We start from the raw sequence: 20,491 nt of genomic DNA, 5'->3' as shown, positions 1-20,491 counted from the left end.
AATGTGGCTGTCAGGGTGGGCCCAAGAATGGGGGTTGATGATAAGCCCATACAATACCCTCAACTCGTTTACATTTATCAAAATTCCTTCCCAATGCTTTTCCAACCACTAAAGGGAAACCCCTTACCTATGATCTTGGAATCACTGGAAACTTTGACAGGCTCAGTTGCTTGGATAATCAGTAGCTTGCTTAAATCTGAAGTTCCCTGAACCTAAAGGAGAAAAGTCCAAATTGGTCAAAAGTGCATTCTTTGATCTCTAAGCTGGCTGCTTCCTAAACTTTCCAAAGAATATTAGAAATAAGCCAAAACCTAGAACTGGGCCTTCAACCTAAACTCTTTCTCATTTCAAATCCTCTTTAACGTTGCTTCAAAAAGCCTTGTACCAGCAAATTATTTTTGGCATATTTATAGACATCAGGAATTTTCTGCACATTACTTGTAACTGGACTGGAAATTCTCAGTTTAAAACAGAAAACCCATAATCCACTGAGTTACTTTTACTCCTTTGAAATACAAGGGCTCAGGACCCAGCCTTCCCACGTAGCAGGATGGTCTTCTTTTCTTAGAGTTTTTGCCCACAAAATCTGCCCTCCCAGAATGCAAGTAGTGGAAAAGTAACAATAACTATCATTTCTAGGGAGAACCAATATGGCGGTGTAGGCAAATGCCTGTACTCGCTGCCTCCCACAACCACATCAAAATTGCAACTAAAATACAGAACAACCATCATCCAGAACTGCCGGAAAGCTGGCTGAATGGAAGGCCTACAACTAGAGAAGTAAAGAAGAAAGCGCACTGAGACTGGTAGGAGGTGCGGACTTGCGGAGCGGCAGGTCCAGCACCCACCTGCTGCTTTATTAATTGGGAGGGAGATTGCCTCTGCGGAGGCCGCCCATGAGGAGCAGGAGGTCCCAACTCTACACCAGATGTCCAGCTGGGGAAAGAAGTCCCTATAGGCTGTAAAATCCAGTGGGGATTGGGGCTCAGTGACACAGAGGCTGCTGGAGACGCAGCTGCTCCTCTTAAAAGGCCGGCACCACGAACTTAACTTATAAGCTCCCGCTTCTCTGAGTTCCAGTGCTGGGTGAGGCTCTGGGGGACCCAGACACATACTAGGAGAAACCAGACTGTCTGGCATTGGGGCAGGAACTCGGGGGCGGCTTTCTTCCAGATGGAGGTGCTCGCAGGGGTCATTGTTCCTGTGCTGGGACCTCCCTAGTTGCAGGGATGACTGGCAGCCATTTCTGTTTGCTCAGCCCTGGTGATTGATTCCCTGAGACCTCGCCCCACCCTGTTCCTTTCTCTGGGGACCTACAGCCCCACACCAAGGCAGACAACATGGTGAGCAGAGAGCAGGCTGATCCCAGCTCTTACCTGCCCCTCAATCACAGCCTTGTGCAGGGCACAACCTGCATGCAGTACACAGAAGTCCTGGGTATGTTTTGACCATTTTGTTAAGGGCAGGTGAGACCTGCAGAATCTTTCCAGGTTAAATTTATTTTTAAGGTGGTCAGTTGAGTATTAAAGCCACTTATGCAGCACCGTGGAATGCAAATGACTCTAGAAATGATCCTTCTTACCTGCTCACAGGTTTTAGATAAGATGCAAGGTGCAAGGAATGGTGCCTCTGTCTTTGTATCCATCACACTGCCATACACGACAATCACCAACTTCATGGTCGCCCAGTCAATAGTCATCTCGTTACAGTTTGATAAAGTCTCCACGTATGCCACATTGAGTGCCACACACCTCTGGAATGTTATGTCCTACAAAAAAATTACAATTTTCTATAAGTCATACACAAGGTCATACACAATGACACAAGGTATCAAAACGAGAAAATTCAACAGCAATACCGTCATAATATGGGACTTTAACACCCCACTGTCATCAATGGATAGATCTTCCACACGAAAAAATCAAAAAGGAGACAGCAATCTTAAACGACACACTAGATCATATGGATTTGATATTTACAGATTATTTCATCCCAAAGCAGCAGAATATACATTCTTCTCAAGTGCACATGGGATATTCTAAAAGGTAGATCACATTTTAGGACACAAAAATAAGTCTTAACAAATTCAAGATTGAAATCATACCAAGCATCTTCTCAGATCACAATGGCATGAAACTAGAAATTAACCACAATAAAAAAAACACCTCAAAAAACATTCAAACACATGGAAGCTAAATAGCATACTATTGAACAATGAATGTGCTACCAATGAGATCAGGAAGAAAGCAAAAATTACCTGGAAACAAATGAAAATGAATACACAACAACCCAAAATCATAGCATTAAGGCACCTCAAGAAACAAGAAAAATCTCAAATAAACAATCTAACCCTACACCTAAAAGAACTAGAAAAAGAACAACAGGAAAAGTAAGTAGAAGGAATGAAATAATAAAGATATCAAAGCAGAAATAAATGTCATAGAAACTAAAAAACAATATAAAAGATCAATTAAACCAAGAATGGCTCTTTGAAAAGATAAACAAGATTGATGAACCTTTTACCAGACTCGTCCAGAAACAAAGAAGATCCAAATAAAATCAGAAATGAAAGAGGATAAGAAACAACTGACATCACATAAATACAAAAGATTGTAAGAAAATATTATGACTGACTATAGGCCAACAAATTGGACAACCTGGGTAAAATGGGCAAATTTCTAGAAACATACAATCTTTCAAAACTGGCCGAAACCGGTTTGGCTCAGTGGATAGAGCGTCGGCCTGCGGACTGAGAGGTCCCAGGTTCGATTCCGGTCAAGGGCATGTACCTGGGTTGCGGGCACATCCCCAGTAGGAGATGTGCAGGAGGCAGCTGATCGATGATTCTCTCTCATCGATGTTTCTAACTCTCTATCTCTCTCCCTTCCTCTCTGTAAAAAATCAATAAAATATATTTAAAAAAAAAAAAAAAACTGAATCAGGAAGAAACAGAAAACTTGAATAGACCAATAACTAATGAAATTGAAGCAGTAATAAAAAGACTTCCAACAAACAAAAGTCTTAGACCAGATAGCTTCAAATCATAGGCAAATTTTGCCAAACATTCAAAAAGCACATATCCTTAAACTACTCCAAAAATTCAAGAGGAGGGAAGACTTCTAGGCTCTTTTAACAAGACATTCAATAAAGTCTAGCACTGATTTATTATTAAAACTCTCAGCAAAGTGGGAATAGAGGGATCATACCTCAACATATTAAAGGCCATATATGAAAAACCTCCTGACAAAATCATACTCAATGGGCGAAAACTAAAAGCATTTCTCTTAAGATCAGGAACAAGACAGGGATGTCCACTTTCACCACTCTTATTCAACACAGTTCTGGAAGTTCTAGTCACAGTGATCAGACAAATAAAAGGCATCCAAATTGGAAAGAAGTAAAACTCATTATTTGCATATGACATGATACACATAGAAAACATTAAAGATTCCACCAAAAAACTACTAGATCTAATAAATGAATTCAGCAAAGTAACAGGATACAAAATCAGTATCCAGAAATTGATGGCATTTTTATACACCAATAATGAACTATTAGAAAGAGACTTAAACCCTTAATCACTGAGGCACCAAAAACGTAAGAAAATTAACAAATATCTAAACTTTTGCAACCTGAGAACTGTTCAAATTCTGGAATCTAAACTTGTACTCTTGAAACTTATAGAGTCTTATTAATGAATGTCACCCCAGTACATTTAATTAAAATAAATAAATAAGTAAATAAATTCTGGAATCTCCAAAAGAGAGATTCTTCTTTAGAAGATCAGACATAATTGTCCTCTCTGTCTTTGTCACAAAAATATGAAGTGCATTTTGTAAAAAATACAGTCAATCACTTATATTTTAATCTTGTCACTTACCTCATCGACAAGAGCTGATTCAAAATACTGATAGGCAGTGTTGAGAGCAAGCTTTAGCCATATTTTGTATTCCAGGGACGGCCAGAAGACATCAAAGCCCTCATATAAATCCTCCAGGGAGATGAAGCAGGCCTGAAATGACAAGATGTCATGCAGCAAGCTCAATTTGGAACTAAATTACAAGACCATCAGAAAACAAGATGCCTGTCACTTTCATCTTTATCAAACTCTACCATTTAAAAGCACTGTATTATTGGAGAAGTTGTTTTTTATGTATAAGGCAATACAATTTATAGTCCAATTAAAGCTATGGACTTACTAGTAGGCCAGGAAAATCAATACCAGTCAATAGCTAAGATAAGGATATGGCTCATGAGCCCAGGATCCAGGAACTAAGCCACATAAGTTACCTATTTTTATTGCCACAGTAGATAAAGTAGGCTCATGTAAAGTCTGTTTCCGAGGCGAAAGGCTTCCCTGCATAAGGAAGACTACACTTCCAGAATTCACGCTACATGAACTTCAGTCAATTCAATTCAGTTTTGTGACTAAATTCATGCCTCCTATCCTCTTCCAGAAATGAAATGGTATGAAACTGATACAGCAACACTCCCTCTATGCCACACACCCCTGAGACTGGTCCCTCTCGATTGCATCAGAGTCCCAAAAGCTTGAGAATTCTGTGTAAGCAGAAACTTTGGCTCTCTTCTATTTGAAACACCCGCCACACCCTCAGCTAGTAGAATACCAGGCTACTTATTTGTTGAATAGATAACTTCCTACGTAGCAAGTGAAAAATGAAAGAAAGGGAGATTCAGAACAAGCATTCTTTAAAAACACTGCTTTTGTATGATGGTCTATACATGCCAGGCACTTCACATAGGTGTTTTCCTAATCTTGGTAACATCAGAAGTGAGATCTACTCTCTTTTAATGAACGAGGACACAAAGGCTCACAGAGGTTAAAAATACCACACTCCAGATGCCACAGCCAGGAATTCAGATGGCAAATGTGCCTTCCCAGTTGCTGGTTGAGGGACTAAATAATATATCAGAATGCCAAGGAAGCGAACATGCTAGCATTCGTCATTTACTTGAGGAAGTGTTCATGAATAACCTACAATGTAGACAGAACCAGGGCCTTACCTGTAAAATAGTTTCACAGATGGCAGTATATTCAATTTCACGCTTAAGCAAACAGCTCAACTCTCCAATTATGTCCCCACAAGTACAGTACTCTGTAAATAGGGTTTGGGACTGTCTAGTCATCCTATGGACACTGTCGATTCCAAAGGTAGGAGGTGAACTATGCAGCTGCAAAGGGAAATCCCAAGTTAGAAACCCTTGACCAGACTATAGGGTCTCCCACTCTTTCTTGCATTCATTACAATGGAAGGTAAAGGTGCTTTATGAATCCTCTCAGGTGTGAATTGGGCTTCACAAAAATCACGGTTTCTTTCACATTTAAACTCTCGGAGGCATGGATTATTTCTGATCTTTAGCTTTACAATTTTCTCCTTATAAACCTTCCTTATGTAAAATCTCACACAAAGTAGTTATTGCCATCTGCAACTAATGTCACTCCCCCTGAGTCCATTAGATATTCTTATTGTCACAAGCCAGTGCCTCAAGTGAAAAAAACAAAAACAAAAAAACCCACACCTTTTGATTCCATAAATGTATAAATCGGACATCTGAATTAATTCACCTCCGAACCAAGCAGTTCAGTAAAAGCCTGTCTCCCTTTAAGGTGCTTAAGAATAGCTACCAGGAAACAGCAGAAGAAAACGTTTTTAGGGTGAACACAAGATGGTTGAGTTCCCCCCAGGAAAAGAACTGGTAGGCACAAGTGGGGGAAGAAGAAAGGCATCAGACTTTGGGAGGAAACTGCAAGAATCAACCAGAAGGATTACAGAATTTCCCAGAAAGTTTAGCTGTAAACATCAAAGACAAAGGTTATTTTTCCGGACACAGGAAATAGGAAACAAAGCGTCACTGAAGAAGTTGCTGTGACAACTGTACCCTCTCTGAGAGATCCCCATTCAGACTCCAAAGAGCTTGGACATTTTTTACATTTAATTTTGAATGCAGTTCAAAGGCCCCTTGAGCAGTGAGGAATGTCCCTGCTCTTTACAAACCAAGGAAAGAAGATAGCATCTGTGGTAGGCAGAATTCTAAAAAGCCAATTATACTTGAGTCTAGGTACCGCTATGAAGGGATTTTGGAAATGGAGTTAAGATTACTGACCACCTGATCATAGAGATGATTCTGGATTGTCCTGGTGAGCCCAGTATAATCACACACGCCCTCAAAAGTAGAAAAGGAAGTAGTCATTCAAAGAGATGTGACTGTCATCTAAGATCTGGGAATTATTGGGGTCAGGAGCTAGGGCTCACCCATGCATTCAGCTAGTAGTAATTTGGATTCTAAAGGATTCCTGTCCCCATCAATCTACTGACATCTTTCTTTTTCTTTGGTCACTAAAGCCTCCTACTGGTCAGATTAAAAGTTGTATTTTTCTATTCTCGTCCTATTTGACCTCTGAGGGGATGTGACACTGTGGTCCATTTCCTTAATCCTGACTCATTTTCTTTAGGTGAGTAACTCCACCACTCCAAGTACTGGGTTCCTTAATCGAACATCATGGAAAAGACTGCTTCCTCCCAGGATTGTTGTGAGGAATAAGTAACAGTTATAAAAACAATTTGTAAAATGAGAAGCACCTTTCAGATGTTAGGTATTAGCATCATCTCTCAGCTGTGGTGCTCACACTGGGAGAAATGGTTTCATTTGGTAAAAAGACTATGTTAAAATTTTGAAACTTTCTTGATTCCTAAATTTCTCCTTATGCTATAATTACATATTGCAAATACATTTTAAATAAAAAATAAATAGTCCCTTACAATTGCCATTCCTGAAATAATTAGGTAGATTCCTTGTGGCATTTCACCTTCTTTACAAATAACATCTCCATAGTCAAAATAGGCAAGTTTGGCTCGTTCCTGAAGTAAAAAAGAAAAGAAAAAGTCAACACAAAAGCTTCATAGTCTACTTTTCTCAGTAGAAATATTTTAAAGCAAAAATGTCTTTCAAGTTGCATGAAACCACAAGTTATATTATTTGGTTTGTTAATGAATTATAATAATGTGCTGACATAACGCATTAACCTTTAGAAAAAAAGGGAGAAGCAAGCAAACCATAGACTTTGTGATTAGTAATCAGCACAGTGACTGATAGAAACACCCAATAAATTCGAGGTTGGGTAAATGTTTACAATAAAGTGTGATAAGAAGACAGACAGGACGCCCTGGAAAAATCCAGAAAGGCCACAGGACTGTGTCTTGAGTGTCCAGGGAAGACTTTACAGAGGAAAGAACAGCTAAGCAGAGACCTGATGGAAGAGTTACACATGGCCAAGATTCGGTGAGCCGAAGACCATTCGGGCAGAGGGTTCAGTATACGCAGAGAACAGAAGCAAACCGAGTATCTGCTTGGGGTGAGCAGAGACTCAGTATGTCTCAGGCAGGGAGCGGTGGTCACCTGGACTCAGTTATCCATTAGGCCTCAAGAGGCACAGTGACTAGGGTTCACAATCGTTTTAGGGACTCAGCAATACTTTCGTTTCTTTTAAAATCAGAAGGAATGAAAGAACTTTTAAATAGAAGAGAATGTTTTAACACTAAAACAGTTAGTACTGGTCAATACTAATAGTCATCTTCATGTGAATACAGTCAGAAAGTATAATTTTGGGAACTTTTTTATGGAGGAAGAGACCCACTGAGGCAAAAGAGTGCAGGGCCCATGAAGAGTCATGATGCAGCCTGGGTGAGGCAGGACTGGGAGCTGAGCCAGAGCCAGGTCTTGCAGGATCTGGGAGGCCCATTAAAGAGTCCAGTTTTTTCCAAAATCAGGGGGAAACCCCTGAAGGGTTTGTAACGGGAGAATTATGGTGACAGATTTGCATTTTACAAAGATGTGTGAGAAACATATTTCCAAGTCATTCATAGTAGTTATCACTAAGTGTGGGATGGAAGAGTGAACAGTCCTCTCTTTTCAATTTACTTCTGGGTTATTTGAAAATAATCATGGATGACTTAACGATTTTTTTTTTTCAAGTTCACCTAAAGCCATTTACCCAGAGTATGGATTATTCAGACCTTGTTTTTCTACCATTGTCTTCTGGCTTACCTCTATAGAGTATGGGCTTTTAGTAGACCACACCTGTTGGAGGATGAAAGAAGGGAGGAGTGGTGAAAATTAACGATGGGGGCTGTGATGGAGACCAAGATTGAACTTACAGTCTTCATTAGGAGGTGTTTTATGTTTCTTTTCTCTGTGGATTTCAGTCATCCACACAATCCCTGGGCTGTGTCTAATGAGAATAACGCCCCTGTGCTCCCAACTCATTACCATTTTTATCCAGCGGAAATCAGATTTAAGTGGCTATCAAGAATCAGCATAGGAAAAGGGCCACTTAAAGAGAGAGGTACCTGAAAGGGATAGAGAAAGCCCAACAGTTTCGCATAGGATGGAGGGGAGGAAGATTGTGCCCTGCTCATAGATTCACCTCAGTGTCTGTGAATCATTAATTTATGGAGTTTTCTTCTCACCCCATTGTTCCCCATTCACCATTGGATCATCAGTTATAATTATACTTGAGAAAATTATTACCTATAAAGAACCAAATTCTAACTTTGGTTAGAATTGGATTTTTGAAAAACTAAACAGTTTCCATAAAAGCAAGGACTTCATTTATTTTGTTCACTGCCATATCCCCAAACATAGAATAGTTTCTGGCACATAGAATAGCTTCTGATAAATATTAGTTGGAAGAGCCCCAATTCCTAAAGCAACACTCAGTTGACTTTAGACAACACACGAACTCAAGACTATACCACAGTCCTCACTATTCCCTATTACACTACACCCAGCTGGTTTTACTTTTTATTTTAAAAAATTTTAAATTGATTTCAGAGAGGAAGGGAGAAAGAGAGAGAAATAGAAATATCAAGGATGAGAGAGAATCATTGATCAGCTGCCTCCTACATGACCCCTACTGGGGATGGAGACTGCAACCTGGATGTATACCCTAACTGGGAATCAAACCATGACCTCCTGGTTCATAAGTCAACATTCAACCACTAAGCCATACCGGCTGGGCTAGTTTTACTTTTATATTATCTTCCTGACCTGTATAGTCATTTAAATTTGAGGACCTTGCTCTAAAAAGTCTTTTCCAGAGTGGTCATCTGGAAGTCCAGACTCTACAACATAAAATAAGATGGGATTGCTAATGATCAGGTAACAGAGAGAGCTCATCCTGAGCAGATAATCCATTGTAAGAAAACAATCATTGCTTTTTAGGCTTAAAATGAAATCTACTCTTCTAGGTTTTGCTAGGCCTCCATTTGACTTATCCTTTATTGGCCGTTACAGGAATCTTGCTTTAAATTTTGTAGTTGTTAATCTTATATTAGGGAGTGGGAAAAACTAAAAATAATTATTAAACCTGAGCCAGAACAGAAGACAGAAGCTTTACCTTGAAGAACTCAATGAGAACATCTTTATTTTCCAGCCAAACAATATTATGAAGATATTTGTCAGGAGTAGGGGGCGGGATTGACATTGGAAAGTTATTCAGTGCTTTTATTTTTGAAAGAAGTACCTAAAAACAAACAATCAAAACAAGGGTGATCAGATCCTATAACAGAAAAGGTACACTTGGTTAAAACTGAGGAAATCTAAACAAACAACTGTTATGCAAACTTAATCTTGATTTTTGACTCAGAGCTTCTCTCACCGTATTTAAATTGTCCTCTAACTTTTTTGTCCCTATTCTCCCCTCATTATTATTTTCACTGATGTCTTATCTCATATTCAATTTATCATCCTTATAATCCAATTAACACTTACATTCTACCCTGCCTTAATCTTAAATTATCTAAACTTCAAGGTTGATTACTATATGATTTAATGCCATGCTCTCTCCATTATCTTCATGTGTATGATTTGCTTCTCTAAACCCTTCTAGTGGAGGATACCCTGAGAAGCCCTCTCTGGCTTCCCCCACCAAGTAAGAGATAACCACTTATCTCCATATTCCCAAGGCATCTACAGGTCTCCCTTATGGAACTCATTGCATTATAGTAGAAGTAGTAGTTGTACTTCCGTGTTTCACCCTCCATATTATGTCACTTTTGTTGATTGGATGAACAAGTGACTGAGTGAAAGAATGAGGAAGAGCCCATGGATCTTAGGAGACAGTGTTGTATCCATTAACTATCCCCATCTCCTCAAGAGTCCATAACAGATAGTAAGTATCCCATATATATTTACTTAATTAAATCGAATAGACTTACCTACCTCCTTATGACCTGGGATTGATAATTATATCTCTTTGGCTGACAATTTGACAATTAGCAGGCATTCAATTAGTAACTGTGGAATGATTGTTTACCCGTTACCTTTCTAAACAAATCGACAGGAAAAAATAAGTCTCTCTCCCCATAGGGATTATTATTTATTTATGGGTATCAAGCATTCAGTTGAATCTCATATAGCCTTCAAAGTGATAAATGAAAAAAAAATGATTGTTTACCCGTTACCTTTCTAAACAAATCGACAGGAAAAAATAAGTCTCTCTCCCCATAAGGATTATTATTTATTTATGGGTATCAAGCATTCAGTTGAATCTCATATAGCCTTCAAAGTGATAAATGAAAAGAAAAAAAAATACAAAACACAATGCGTGCAGAGGTGTAATTTGAAGAATACTCTAAAGTAGCCCTTCCACTCTCTAAAAATCAATGGAAAAATATCCTTGGGTGAGGATTGAAAACAAACAAATAAGTAAATAAAGTCACAGTACAGGTTGGGGTGTCAGGCTAATGGAATCAAGCAACATAAAAATTGCTCCGTTACCTTATTCATCTCGATGCCCTCGTGCTTATCGATAATGCCTCTGGAGCAAAGGAAGGCGAGGTGTTTCAGAGACTTGGCAATCACGGTCTGGATTGCCTGCCTGGTCTTCAAAGCAATGACCACATCACGATCCTCGTGCTCTATTAGTCCTGATGCGAATAAACCTCTCAGTAAGCAAACCATGCAATAGCCACAATGACTAATATTTGTGTAATAAATAGTTTGTGATTTCCAAAGTATTTACACAACAGCCTTTTTGTTCCTGTCTCAGACAGGACTGGTGAGGCTGGTAGAACCAGAGTTATTTTCATCTCCATTTTATGGGTGAGAAAACCGAAAAACGGCTTTCCCCACTGGCGAGGAGAAAAATCACTCGTGCTGCCTATTCCCATGGCACTCCTACCTGGCCCATTATGAAACTCGTTCCATTGCAATATTATTCTTTTCACCTGTCTCATGGATAATTTTATATAAATTACATATTGTTTGTTGGCTAGTTGAATAAATGACTTGAGATCAAAGAGCCCCTGGACTTTGGCTGGTGAGTCTTTCTGAGATCAAATCCCTTTTTTTTTTTTTCCCTCTTTCATGAACATGAGGAAGTATGGACAGGACCGGGAGTCAAGGCTAAAACTGTGTCTATTCCATCTTTGTAATCCTAGCATCCAGCGCAATGCCTGACACCTGGGAGGTACTGGAGTCATTTTTCTAACTAAAATGAGAAGAGCAGTCAAATGAAGGATACGATGATCAAGAGCGGAATCTAGTGTCAGACACGCCTGGGCCTGAGGCCTAGCTCACCACTTACCAGGCAAGTTAACTTCTAAGCCTCAGTTTCACCAACTATACATGAAGATGACAACAGTATTTACCTCATAGAATAATTATAAGCGTTAAATGAGATAATGTATATAAAGCCACTAACACAGTTCCTGGCATAATTAGTATTCAACAGTCCGTTGCAGTAATCATATGGGAACAGGCACTCCCTCTTATAGGACTGAATCAAGGAAACTTTGTAATATTCTGTACTAACCTAAAACATAATGTAAGACAGCAGCTCCTAGGCCCCTAATCTTTCAAAGCACAGAAGTAAAAAATCTATCGACATGAAAATGGCAGCAGTGGGCCCTGGATTTTCTGAGACAGCTCCCAAATATTGACCTATTGTCTCCGAAGTTCAAATTTCAGTCATTAGACCACATTCTTTCTGTTTTGATTTGGAAAGTCTGATCTTTAGAAGCCCACGTGGCGTCTTACACTGTGATTATAAATGCAAAGTGGTTTTACTTGATTACTTTTATAATAACTTCCATGTATTAGGGGCCCACAATTTTCCAGGCTCTCTACCAGCTCTCTACTTTTCACACACCGGAAGCCTGGTCCACAGCCCCCTCAGGAGGAAAGCAGACCCAGGAAGCTTTGTATAGGATCCTAGCCGTGTGTTGTGATTCAAGCAGAGCGACCACAGATGCTCAAGAAGTGGCATCCCGTGCGGTCTCACACTCCTGAGTAGCCTTGCAAAGTAAAACAAAGCCAAACACCCTCTGTGAAACAAAGGTAATTTTCAAATGTCTTTTTCTTACAACCTTAAAGAATCTGATCCTTAATACACTTCCCACACTTCTCATTCTTTCCTCTGGGCTCCCACAGCAAATAATAGAACTCTAACTTTCTGCAGTTAGCTACTCATAGGCACATATCTGCACTGTTTGCATACCTGGCTCATTACATGTGTTCAGTAAGTGCTTGTTGGATGAGTAAATGGGTGATTGCAGAATTGAATGAAAGCATGAATTTGTCTTCATTTGGTTAAATTACGGGATGGTGGGCCCTAGTGCAAATTAAGCCTGAAACATTGCTGGAGGCAAAAATGACAAAACTGAAGCTGTCCTACTTAGGGCACATCATGAGAAGGCAGGGTTCTTTGGAAAAGACAATAATGCCGGGGAAAAACAGAAGGCAGCAGCAAAAGAGGAAGACCAAACATGAGATGGATTGACTCCATAAAAGAAGCCATAGGCATGAGTCGAAAGGAGGTGAGCAAGCAGGGCTGTTGAGGATAGGACATCACTCATGTGTAGTAGGGTCACCAGGAGTTGAAGCCAACTCAATGGCACGTAACACACACAGGGAATCAGATACTCCAACGACCTACCTAGTTCTTTGATAGCATCTCGTTTGTTGGTTTCTAAAATTTCATACAATTTCTGTAAGAAGTTAGGAAAAAAAACATTAATTTCTTATTATACCAAGTGCATTTCTAACTTTAAAATCTGAGGGGCCCCTAGCTGGTTTGGCTCAGTGGATAGAGCATCAGCCTGTGGACTGAAAGGTCCCAGGTTCGATTCCAGCCAAGGGCATGTACCTTGGTTGCGGGCACATCCCCAGTAGGAGGTGTGCAAGAGGCAGCTGATCGATGTTTCTCTCTCATCGATGTTTGCTGGGGTCCAACCCCAGCAGGTCCAGGGGTCCCCAAAGGTGTGGACGGAGTCGGCGAGTAAGGAATGACACGGAGACAGCGTTCAGTTGTTCAGCAGCCTAGCCAGGATCTCCAGCCAGGATCTCCAGCCAAGTTCTGGTCTGGATCTCCAGAGAGGTTCTGCTTAGGATCTCCAGCCAGGTTCTGTGTCCACGTTCTCTTGCTAGGTTCTCCAGCCAGGTTCTGTAGCCATGTTCCCTCGCTAGGTTCTCCAGCCAGGTTCTGTCCAGGTTCTCCAGCCAGGTTCAGTCACCAGGTTCTAGTCAGGTTCTCTTGCCAATTTCTGTAGTCAGGTTCAGTCCAGGATCTTTTGCCATGTTCTCTCCAGCGAAGTTCTTCTGTCTGTAGGTTCTGTGTAGGTTCTGTGCCTAGGTTCTGTCTCTCTTGGTTCCGTATTCTAAGTTCTGTCTCTTGCTGTCTTATTACATCTGTATTTATACCAGTTGATTCAATCCTTTCAATCTCTATTACAAAGGTTAGGGCGTTTCTTATCTTCATTCCAGGGAGTAAAGATTATGTAGCTTAAGCATGATTGTTCGTAGTTAAAGTGATTAATTACCCGCCTGGCACTTAGTTAAGAGGTTTTATTCCCTCCCTAACTTCAGGGTAAAATCCATACTTGGGGAAACAACCTTTCTCAGAGACCTTGGTTAAAACACATAGTGCCAAGAAGGTGAGCAAACATTTTAAGAACAGCATGCCATATATGCCAGGTCCTTTGAAACAGCAAGCATGGACCGGCTCCCGGCAGATGTTTCTAACTCTCTATCCCTCTCTCTTCCTCTCTGTAAAAAATCAATAAAATATATATTAAAAAAAAATCTGAGGGGGGAAGTACAGTAGTCAAAATCTCACTCAGTTTATGATTTGGGGAAGATATTTGGCTCAGTTCTGCCCTCTGTGTGATTCTGCTGCCTTCCCCACGCTCACGCTCATGTTACAATGAATGCTGTGCTTGCCCAACTAGTATTTCTCAGAAAAGATTGTTGTGCACCGCACACGCACCCAGGAGAATTCTCAGAGATAGAGCCCCACTAGGGGAGAGCCAACTGAGCAGTCATTTGGGGAGCCAGTCTATTGGGAGCACAAAAACAGTGGAATTAATGAGAAGAATGTGCTGTCAATTAGTTCATGCTTCCTACTGATAATTCCTGACACGCATAGCTCCACTCCGGGGTCACCGATCTCTGTTCAATCATACAGTAGGTGTTCGTCAAATGTCCCAGCCAGCACTCTTCATGGAACTACTCTCTGGCTTTGAGTCTTTCAGGAGCTTGCACTTGGACACACCAAAACCCCTGTGACCTAACAACTGAAGTTTCCTCAGACTGCCAGGCACAGGTGACTGAATTTCTGCACCCAGGCAATGCGTGGCATGGTGCTAGTTACAGAGAACAGCTGTTGGTCATCTCAAGTTTAATCAGTGTCAGTAATGAGAATATGCTGTGATTGTGTTGGTTTTAGAAAAACACATGTAATAAATCCCTCATTTTGAATATGAGAGTAAGGTATACAATTTTTATTAGGTTTTTCTCCTCTCCTGACAACATTGAATCAATATTGGGAAGATGTCAAACTACTGGCCTGACCAGGGCAGTCACATACTGTGGTCCAACCCCCTTCATACCAAACAGGGCCCACAGCAAACCGTAAGATGGCTGCAGAACGACCCTGCACAGGAGCGTGTTGGAACCAATTCTGCCTACAAAGAGAATATAACCGTGAGAGCCTGGACACAATGTGACTTCTCTAAAGGAGAGCGGCCACGGCCTGGTTTCTTGAACACGTAAGTAGTTAGGTTTCGTTGTTTGGGTTTTGATGTTTTTTTTTCCCATAAGACCAGTACTAGTCTCTTACCCGTGGTCGGCAAACTGTAGCTCGCGAGCCACATGCGGCTCTTTGGCCTCTTGAGTGTGGCTCTTCCTAAGCCTTAGCAGTACCCTAATTAAGTTAATAACAATGTACCTACCTATATAGTGTAAGTTTAAAAAATTTGGCTCTCAAAAGAAATTTCAATTGTTGTACTGTTGATATTTGGTTCTGTTGACTAATGAGTTTGCCGACCACTGCTCTTACCTGATATATTGATTCTCTGCTAGAAATCTGTTTTATCAAAAATTTGGCATCCTCTTGGCTTTTGACATAGCCTTTGGTGATACTATACATCAAGCTGAGGCGCCTCTTGATCTGCACATCCACAATGTTGATCAGCGTTGGGATTAATAACTGCAATAATGGAGAGGGGGAAACCTGAAAACGTGACGAGGCAAAGCATGCTCAACAAATCTTTATGCTAGGCTTCATTCAAGAATTGTAAGGTTATATCAATGACAAAAACGAAGACTGCTACCTAGCAGAGAGTACATTGAACATACAGGAAAAGGTGATAATGCTGTGAGGAAAAAATAAACTTAAGCAGGTAGAGAGGGATCAGGAAGATGGGTTGGGAGACTAGGCATACAGGGCGGGGGTGGGGCATGTTGCCATTCTATGTAGGTGGCCAGGGAAGATCTTCTGTGTAAAAAAGAGAGATTTGAGCAATGACTTGAAGGAGGTGAAACTATGGACCAATCAGTTACCCATAGAGTGTTCTAAGGGAAGAGACAGCTCCTTCCCTCATTTATTTCAAAATAGTGAGGTTTCTGCCTGGCTGGTGTTGCTCAGTAGTTGAGTATCGCCCTATGAACCAGGAGGTCATGGCTTGATTACCAGTCAAGACATATGCCCAGGTTTTGGGCTCAATCCCCAGTAGGGGGTGTGCAATGATTCTCTCTTATCATTGATGTTTCTATCTCTCCCTCTCCCTTCCTCTCTGAAATCAATAAAAATAAAAATAAAAATAATTCAGTGAGGTTTCTGAACATATTTAACAAAGAGTGTAGGAAAAAAAGACCCAATATTTTAAAATGTGAAGTTTTACCTTGATCAGAGGAATAAATCTAATTATTCTTGTATACCCTAATATTATTGTAAACTGAATAAGAACCAAGTTTTCCGGTCTCAATTTGACAAAGTATACACAAAAGCTATCAGTAATTCCAATAATCAGGATACAAAATTCCAGAGTATTCCAATGTTGATGAAAATATTTCCTTTTCAAAATTATTATCTGTTTAGAAAACAAATAGAACATATGTCATTTCATACTACCTATACAATGTTGTATGTGAAGGGTAGGGGGGAGTCTTAAAAATTAACAGTTACATTCTCAACAAATGAGTTATATTCCAGAAATTGGGTTTTAAGTTATTCATTTGGGGAATTCCAAAAAATTATTTTTAATTTTCAACATAAAAAATCATAATTTAATTCAAACTATATAATTCTCTAATTAATCTGAAGTGCCCAGAACAAACCATGAAAAATATCGATAAACAGGTTCTTTGTAAGACTATTGATAATAATTAAAGTGTGAAAACAATCTTTTGAAGTAAAACATAGTTCTCCTAATGAGGACCTAGCAAACCAGTTTGTTTTTATTTGCTCATTTATTTTTTTGCATCATTACAGAGAGAAATTGAGGGAAACATCCTGTCTGAACATTCAATTCTTGTCACTTGACCTTTGAGAGTCTGTTCACTTTATGATAATTGCTGTATCTGATATCCAAAACTGTGGCTATTATACTGATTTCATTATTAAACCCAGAAAATTAAAAAAGATTAAAATTCTAGGATTCTATCAACTGTTAGAGCAAGTGGCTTCTAGTATCAAGTTATTTCAAAAATATGACAAAAATAAATTTACAATATCTGAATTTTTTTAATGGGATATATTTCTATTTAAAGCAGTACCTTTAATGTTGACTGTAATACATATAAAAATATAAAATAGTAGTTTACTAATGTCAGAGACATCTCATTTAACTTTCTTGGCACTGAAGTTAGATGAATTATCAGAGGATAAATGTACATTAATGATATAATATGTCCTGCATAGTCAAATTCTTCTGAAAATACAATGTGATATATAAATATCAGAAATTTATTATTCCTGAAAAAAGAGAGATCAAGTGAAATGTTAGATCACTTTAAAAGTATAACAAGATGGAAAGTTCAACATTTATTTAAACAAATCATTAACAGTAATTTGAAGAAAGTGTAATATAAAATAATAAATAAGAAAAAATCTAAAACATACTTTCTATACATAAAAATCATAGTGCAGAAATAAAAATTTGGCTCTGTGAATCTATGTCAGGCATAGAAAGTATTTTTAAAAATCAAGGTGAATGTACATAGGAAACAGTGAAAAGATTTATAGATTGAAAGCAAGAAACAAATTTAGAGAAAAAAGTAGCATTGTTTAAAATTAAGGACAGGGCCCAGTTGAGGTGGCTCAGTGGTTGAGCATTGGCCTATGAACCAGGAGGTCACAGTTTGATTCCTGATCAGGGCACATGCCAGGTTGCAGGCTCAATCCCCAGTGTGGGGCGTGAAAGAAGCAGCCCATCAATGATTCTCTCTCATCATTAATGTTTTTATCTCTCTCTCCTTCTCCCTTCCTCTCTGAAATCAATAAATATCTACACTAATAAAAGACAAAGATGCTAATTGACCATGCCTTCGCTACGCCCTAAGCCACGCCCACCATCCAATCAAAGCGACTGTATGCAAATTAACCCAACCAAGATGGTGGCCAGCAGCCACAGAGCTGGAGCAAGCAGGAGGCTTGGTTGCCCAGGTGGTGGAGGAAGCCAAGCTTCCCGCCTGCTCTGAGCCAGCTGTGACCTTCGCTCATGGCAACAAAGTTTCAATTATAGAAGACAAATAAACCCCAGATACCTGCTTCTAGACAGCCTCCACTGGGAGCTTGGGTGGCTGGGGGTTGTGGCCAGCCTGAAAACAGCCATCAGCCCCTCACCCAGACTGGCTACACCCTCATGGGGTGAGGGTCCCCGCTGGGGGGCTTAGTCAGCCTAAAACCGGCTCTTAGTCCCTCACCCAGACTGGCCAGGCACCCCAGCAGGACCCCCCACCCTGAAGGGGCTGTGGCCAGCCTGTAAACTGCCCTCAGCCCCTCACCCAGCCTGGCCAGGCACCCCAGTGGGGACCCCCACACTGAAGGGGCTGTGGCCAGCCTGCAAACAGCCATCAGCCCCTCACCCAGGCTGGCTAGGCACTCCTATATAATAAAGGAGTAATATGCAAATTGACCCTAACAGCAGAACGACTGGGAATGACTGGTCACTATGACACACACTGACCACCAAGGGGCAGATGCTCAATGCAGGAACTGCCCCCTGGTGGTCAGTGCACTCCCACAGGGAGAGCTCTGCTCAGCCACAAGCCAGGCTGATGGCTGCCAGTACAGCGGTGGTGGTGAGAGCCTCTCCTGCCTCCCAAGCAACGTTAAGGATGTCTGATTGCAGCTTAGGCCTGCTCCCCGCTGGCAAGTGGACATCCCTCGAGGGCTCCCTGGCTGCCAGAGGGATGTCTGACTGCCAGCTTAGGCCCAATCCCCCAGGGAGCAGGCCTAAGCCAGCAGGTGGTCATCCCCTGAGGGGTCCCAGACTGCGAGAGGGCACAGGCCGGGCTGAGGGACCCGCCCCCCCAGAGTGCACAAATTTTTGTGCACCGGGCCTCTAGTCCTATATAATAAAAGGCTAATATGCAAATTGACCCAAGACATGGCAAATAAAACTTGAAGAAGCCAAATCTGACCATCATCTGCTTCTTCCTACCCCTCTCTCCTGGAGAAGTCAGGATCTGCTGAAACACAATGGCGACAGGCAAGCAAGCACTCTGCTCAGTTGCCACTAAGCCAGTAACAGTTGATCATAATGTCAGTGTGTGTGTTTTAAATAAGAAAAACCAAAGTAAAGTATTCTGACAGTGTAAAAAGGTCAGATTGTCAAGTATATTGCTATGAAAGGTTCACAATACTTACCCATATGGAATAAAAAATCCCGTATCTTTATGATATTCCAAGAGAGTTAAAATTTTTTTAAACTTTATAAGCCAACTTCTAGCTTTTACATAAGTTGAAACATCATAAATACTCATGAATCTAAGAGAGAAACATATGCATATGTTAGGAGAAAGAGCAAGCACTAGCTGTCCTTGGGGGTAATCTAAAAGGAAAAGTTATACTCTATGTAATGTCGATTTATTACGCGTGCTGAGTGCCGAGCCTCTGTATCCATCCACTGGCCACTCATGGTCATGGGACAGGAACATACTTAGCATCAGACTCCTGCTGTGTCTGTTCCTGGAACCATTCCTGACCTGAGTACAACAGAATTAAGACTTCTCCAGACCAATTCTTTGGAGTTCGGAATCAAGCTTCCCTTTGTCATGCCTTGCTAGCCCAAACCTCTCCAGGTCCTTCAGGCCCTAGCTTTCCCCCAACTTTATCCAGGAACTGATGCCAGATCTCCCAGATAGATTACCAGGCTGCTAAACCATTAGCTGTCACCCAGATGGGATCCCCTATCATTGTTGCCCTGCAGCTGTGTCTTGAACCATCCATTGCTTCTGTTTGCCAGTACTGTGACCAGGTATCAATGTATCTCTGAGATTCTGAGCCTTTCCCACCAGGTTTAATTGCATCTATCAGCTAGGTCAATTCCTCCAGAGCCTGCTCTACCTCATGGAGTGTCTAATAGCAGGCTCCAGGCTTTCCTACCTCTCATAGACAGTAATTTAGTGAATTTGATATAAAGACAAAATAATTATAATAGCAATTGAAACTATCTGGGTGCTCTTTCATGACTCTCTTAGCCTGTAATTTAATTACATTGTAGTCAGATCTTCCTCCCAAATCTCCTAATGTCACCAACCTTCAGGGAGGGAACTGTAAACAACTCAAATAGGAAATAGACAAATTGATGGATGGATGGATGGATGGATGGGTGGACAGGTAGATGGATGAGATAAATAGATTGATCAATCAGGACATTTAACTCTCAGTTCATTTATTCCTTATCACAAATTAATTCAATTTTGGAAATATCAATTAAATAAATACTATACTTACTTTCCTTGGATGGGACAATAGCTTTTGGTTGCACCAATTAATATTCGGGCTGCCTCTGTATCAAGGATTCCATCTTGACACTGTTTTTCAAAGCTACTCTAAACATACAATTTTAAATAAAAATTACAAAGGACCAAAACATAAATGCAGTAAATTCTGCTTAATCTTTATATAGCCCTCACTATTATTATTGAATTCATTACAATTAAAGTATTCTTTTACCAAAAAATG

The 20,491-nt window shown here is 40.4% G+C and overlaps 1 protein-coding gene across 1 annotated transcript in view; it reads right to left on the bottom strand.

Annotated features, from left to right (window-relative positions):
• SLC9C2 (solute carrier family 9 member C2 (putative)) overlaps positions 1–20,491 on the bottom strand; it is a 56,889-nt gene that overhangs the window by 3,105 nt on the left and 33,293 nt on the right. Inside the window, exons 14-26 of the mRNA XM_036343901.1 lie at positions 20,261–20,358; positions 19,172–19,291; positions 17,077–17,275; positions 16,203–16,391; positions 15,359–15,508; positions 12,959–13,010; positions 10,801–10,949; positions 9,419–9,544; positions 6,783–6,881; positions 5,026–5,193; positions 3,881–4,012; positions 1,583–1,768; positions 128–212 (exon numbers count right to left, since the gene is read on the bottom strand). Coding sequence (XP_036199794.1) covers positions 128–212; positions 1,583–1,768; positions 3,881–4,012; positions 5,026–5,193; positions 6,783–6,881; positions 9,419–9,544; positions 10,801–10,949; positions 12,959–13,010; positions 15,359–15,508; positions 16,203–16,391; positions 17,077–17,275; positions 19,172–19,291; positions 20,261–20,358 — 1,753 coding nt within the window. The remainder of the gene's footprint in view (positions 1–127; positions 213–1,582; positions 1,769–3,880; positions 4,013–5,025; positions 5,194–6,782; positions 6,882–9,418; positions 9,545–10,800; positions 10,950–12,958; positions 13,011–15,358; positions 15,509–16,202; positions 16,392–17,076; positions 17,276–19,171; positions 19,292–20,260; positions 20,359–20,491) is intronic.

The sequence above is a fragment of the Myotis myotis genome, unplaced genomic scaffold (genome assembly GCF_014108235.1).
Source record: "Myotis myotis isolate mMyoMyo1 unplaced genomic scaffold, mMyoMyo1.p scaffold_m19_p_18, whole genome shotgun sequence".
Taxonomy (NCBI): domain Eukaryota; kingdom Metazoa; phylum Chordata; class Mammalia; order Chiroptera; family Vespertilionidae; genus Myotis; species Myotis myotis.
The sequence above is the reverse complement of the archived record's forward strand: the minus strand, read 5'-3'. Positions and strand labels throughout refer to the sequence as shown.